Source organism: Centroberyx affinis, unplaced genomic scaffold (genome assembly GCF_046629955.1).
Source record: "Centroberyx affinis isolate AG114_WGS23_722 - 3 ecotype Tasmania unplaced genomic scaffold, CSIRO-AGI_Caff_v1 ptg009426l_1, whole genome shotgun sequence".
In the NCBI taxonomy this organism is placed as follows: domain Eukaryota; kingdom Metazoa; phylum Chordata; class Actinopteri; order Beryciformes; family Berycidae; genus Centroberyx; species Centroberyx affinis.
Genome location: NW_027284522.1, coordinates 15,001 through 19,472, shown reverse-complemented (window position 1 = coordinate 19,472; position 4,472 = coordinate 15,001). Strand labels below are relative to the sequence as shown.

General features: G+C 44.8%; 1 protein-coding gene across 1 annotated transcript in view; it reads right to left on the bottom strand.

Moving 5' to 3' along the window:
• Positions 1-532: 532 nt before the first annotated feature.
• The window catches only part of LOC139640424 (serine/threonine-protein kinase MARK1-like), a gene marked incomplete at its 3' end in the record, with an annotated part of 17,924 nt that continues 13,984 nt past the window's right edge, over positions 533-4,472 (bottom strand). Inside the window, exon 7 of the mRNA XM_071514619.1 lies at positions 533-662. Coding sequence (XP_071370720.1) covers positions 533-662 — 130 coding nt within the window. The remainder of the gene's footprint in view (positions 663-4,472) is intronic.

Genomic DNA, 4,472 nt, shown 5'->3' with positions numbered 1-4,472 from the left:
ATGCAGATGAGTTTTGATTGACAGCTGAAGGAGGTCTTTCAAACACTACAAATGAAGAACGCCACAGGGCAGAGAGAGCGTTAACACACACACACACACACACACACACACACACACACCTTCACACACACACACACACTTAAAAACTGAAAAACTGGATGACAGTGTTTTTAAAGGACAGTCTGGAGCTTCAGTCCTGGATCCTCCAGATTTTAAAACATTTAAAATATTAAATGTGTAAATGTCGGAACAGCTGTAAATATTAAAAATATGAACCAGATAAAGCTTTGTTTTTGTTATTTACTCCAGAAGACGAAGGCTTTGTTCAGACCGGATTTGTTTCTCCAATCTGGTCTTAAGTCCTGACTGTCCAGACTGTGATCAGGTTGGATTTGTGTGTTCAGGCAGCGTTAAGCTATCCGCATCCGTTGCTATGGTAACAACACAGGCGTGCGTCACGGTGACTGACGGCACGTCGCTCAGAGGAGGAACCAAAGCAAGAAGCTGCAAATGCAGAATGGAGACGATTCACCTGCCTCACAGCTCAGGACGTCCAGCAGGAAGTCTCCGCCCAGGACGTCCAGCAGGAAGTCTCCGTCCAGGACGTCCAGCAGGAAGTCTCCGTCCAGGACGTCCAGCAGGAAGTCTCCGTCCAGGACGTCCTGGACGTGAGAGAGACCTGCAGACCGCTGGAAAACCCTTTAGAAAAATGTGGCTTAAATCTCATTTGCAAAAATCAGTTTCATGTGTTTTTTTGCTGTTCAGAATTCAAAAAACTTCTTCAAAAAACTTCAATCTGGATCTGGCAGCAGTCCGGTTTGGGCCGGCAGTCTGAACAAAGCTGAATATCAAACGTTACTAAACTTTCACCTGAAAGCTGATGGAGCCGTTCAGCCTGAGCTTCTTCTGAGGAAAATAAAAAGCGGATCATGATAACGTCTTCTGAAGTGAGCTGAGCAGCCGCTAGCTGATAACTAGCTCAGCTGGTTAGCAGCTAGCAGACAACAAGCACAGACTGACAGATCCAGTCTGATCCAGTCTGATCCAGTCTGATCCAGTCTGATCCAGTCTGATCCAGTCCGCCTCTTTATGATCTGTGCTGAACCTGAAATTCACTAAACTACAACAACTGATTTCTCCTCCGGCACTTTCTCCATCTTTGTTGTTGTTGTGGGACAACAGCCGCCTCTTCTTCATCATGAAACCGCCTCTTCTTCATCATGAAACCGCCTCTTCTTCATCATGAAACCCCGCCTCTTCTTCATCATGAAACCCCGCCTCTTCTTCATCATGAAACCGCCTCTCCTTCATCATGAAACCGCCTCTTCTTCATCATGAAACCGCCTCTCCTTCATCATGAAACGCCTCTTCTTCATCATGAAACCGCCTCTCCTTCATCAAGAAACCCCGCCTCTTCTTCATCATGAAACCCCACCTCTTCTTCATCATGAAACCCCGCCTCTTCTTCATCATGAAACCCCACCTCTTCTTCATCATGAAACCCCGCCTCTCCTTCATCATGAAACCGCCTCTCCTTCATCGTGAAACCCCGCCTCTTCTTCATCATGAAACCGCCTCTTCTTCATCATGAAACCGCCTCTTCTTCATCATGAAACCGCCTCTCCTTCATCATGAAACCGCCTCTTCTTCATCATGAAACCGCCTCTCCTTCATCATGAAACCCCGCCTCTTCTTCATCATGAAACCCCGCCTCTTCTTCATCATGAAACCCCGCCTCTTCTTCATCATGAAACCGCCTCTTCTTCATCATGAAACCCCGCCTCTCCTTCATCATGAAACCCCGCCTCTTCTTCATCATGAAACCGCCTCTCCTTCATCATGAAACCGCCTCTCCTTCATCATGAAACCGCCTCTTCTTCATCATGAAACCGCCTCTTCTTCATCATGAAACCGCCTCTCCTTCATCATGAAACCGCCTCTTCTTCATCATGAAACCACCTCTTCTTCATCATGAAACCGCCTCTCCTTCATCATGAAACCCCGCCTCTTCTTCATCATGAAACCACCTCTCCTTCATCATGAAACCCCGCCTCTTCTTCATCATGAAACCCCGCCTCTTCTTCATCATGAAACCCCGCCTCTTCTTCATCATGAAACCGCCTCTTCTTCATCATGAAACCCCGCCTCTCCTTCATCATGAAACCCCGCCTCTTCTTCATCATGAAACCCCGCCTCTCCTTCATCATGAAACCCCGCCTCTTCTTCATCATGAAACCGCCTCTTCTTCATCATGAAACCCCGCCTCTCCTTCATCATGAAACCCCGCCTCTTCTTCATCATGAAACCCCGCCTCTCCTTCATCATGAAACCCCGCCTCTTCTTCATCATGAAACCGCCTCTCCTTCATCATGAAACCGCCTCTCCTTCATCATGAAACCGCCTCTTCTTCATCATGAAACCGCCTCTTCTTCATCATGAAACCGCCTCTCCTTCATCATGAAACCGCCTCTTCTTCATCATGAAACCACCTCTTCTTCATCATGAAACCGCCTCTCCTTCATCATGAAACCCCGCCTCTTCTTCATCATGAAACCGCCTCTTCTTCATCATGAAACCGCCTCTCCTTCATCATGAAACCCCGCCTCTTCTTCATCATGAAACCGCCTCTCCTTCATCATGAAACCCCGCCTCTCCTTCATCATGAAACCCCGCCTCTTCTTCATCATGAAACCGCCTCTCCTTCATCATGAAACCGCCTCTTCTTCATCATGAAACCGCCTCTCCTTCATCATGAAACCGCCTCTCCTTCATCATGAAACCACCTCTTCTTCATCATGAAACCACCTCTTCTTCATCATGAAACCGCCTCTTCTTCATCATGAAACCGCCTCTTCTTCATCATGAAACCACCTCTTCTTCATCATGAAACCTAACCCCGCCTCTTCTTCATCATGAAACCCCGCCTCTTCTTCATCATGAAAAGCGGTTCATGAGAAGCTTTGTTTTGAAAGCGCTCCACACTCGCAGCGCTTCTTGTTCATAAAATTTTAAAAAAATAAATAAATAAAAAAATAAAAAATAAAAATAAACGCTACATGTGAACAAAGTCTGAGACGGATGATCAGGGAAAACCTGCTGGAGGTTTGGATCCGTCCTGCAGAGGGTCTGGGTTCAGAAATATTAAATACTAAAGTAAAGCATCACCTTGTGCATATGGACTCCTCTGGGCATGTTGTTGATATTTACAGCTGTTTATACCTTCAGTTTGTATTCATGTGTTTCCTGCTCGCTCTGACAGACTGTGAGCTGAAGAGAGACGTGAACCTTCAGTGTGAAACTCTGCTGCTCTCTCTGCTCATCTGAAGCTAAACTGAAGCTTTTAGAGCCGGAGAATAATCCAGATATCAATTAGACTCTGAGTCACACTTCTCTGAAATGATGAGTCACACAAAGGAAACTGTGTGTGTGTGTGTGTGTGTGTGTGTGTGTGTGTGTGTGTGTGTTTTTGCTGAGTGGACTGACCAGAAATGAGTGTATTGTTTTACTGGCAGTCTGAGGACACAAACACACACACTTAAAACTAGAGTTCACTTATAAAATTACGATTACAAATATCATGAGTATTAAGATTTTTTTGTTTCAGTTTACAAGATTTTTTAACTCGTAGTTTGTGTCGTAGTTTTAGTCTCAGATACCAAACAGCCTCTTTGTGTTTGTCCTGTTTGAAAATGAATAGAAGTGAAAATTAGAAGGTTTAGAAAATGTCTGAGGCTGCGCTCCCTCCATCGTCCTGATCGCTTCATTTTCCTCCTTCAGCTGGTTGGACTGTCCAGGTGAGAACAGTGACCTCTGACCTCTGACCTCTGACCTCTGACCTCTGACCTCTGGTGACACCAAATCATTTTCACATTATCTCGAGACTAGAAATAACCGCCTCACAGCTGTATGCCTCCGCCAATAAACTTTGTTTTCTCATTGCAAGGACAGTCTGTATTTATTGAACATATATAATTAATGTGATTATTAGGTCAACTTAAAGGATTTTGGTGTCTGCTAAAGTAAGTGACAGCACTTCCACCGTTTCTGTAGAATGACCCAAGATGGTTTTCTCAGCTACAGTGGTAAGCAAAACATTATGATGTCACAGTGAAGTTGACCTTTGCACTTTTGGATATAAAATGTCATCACTTCATCGTTTTATCTTATTAGACATTTGTGTGAAATTTTGTCGTAATTAGCGTATGAATTCTTGAGCTATGGCCAAAAAAACGTGTTTTGTGAGGTCACAGTGACCTTGACCTTTGACCTTTAACCACCAAATTCTAACCAGTTCATCCTTGAGTCCAAATGGACGTTTGTGCCAAATCTGAAGAAATTCCCTCCAGGCGTTCCTGAGATAAAGTGTTCAGGAGAAAGAGACGGACGACCCGAAAACATAAAAACACAGAAATGTAACGTGAATAAAACGTATGGCTCCAGCTCATGTCCTCTGTGGGCTTCCGTAGTTTAGT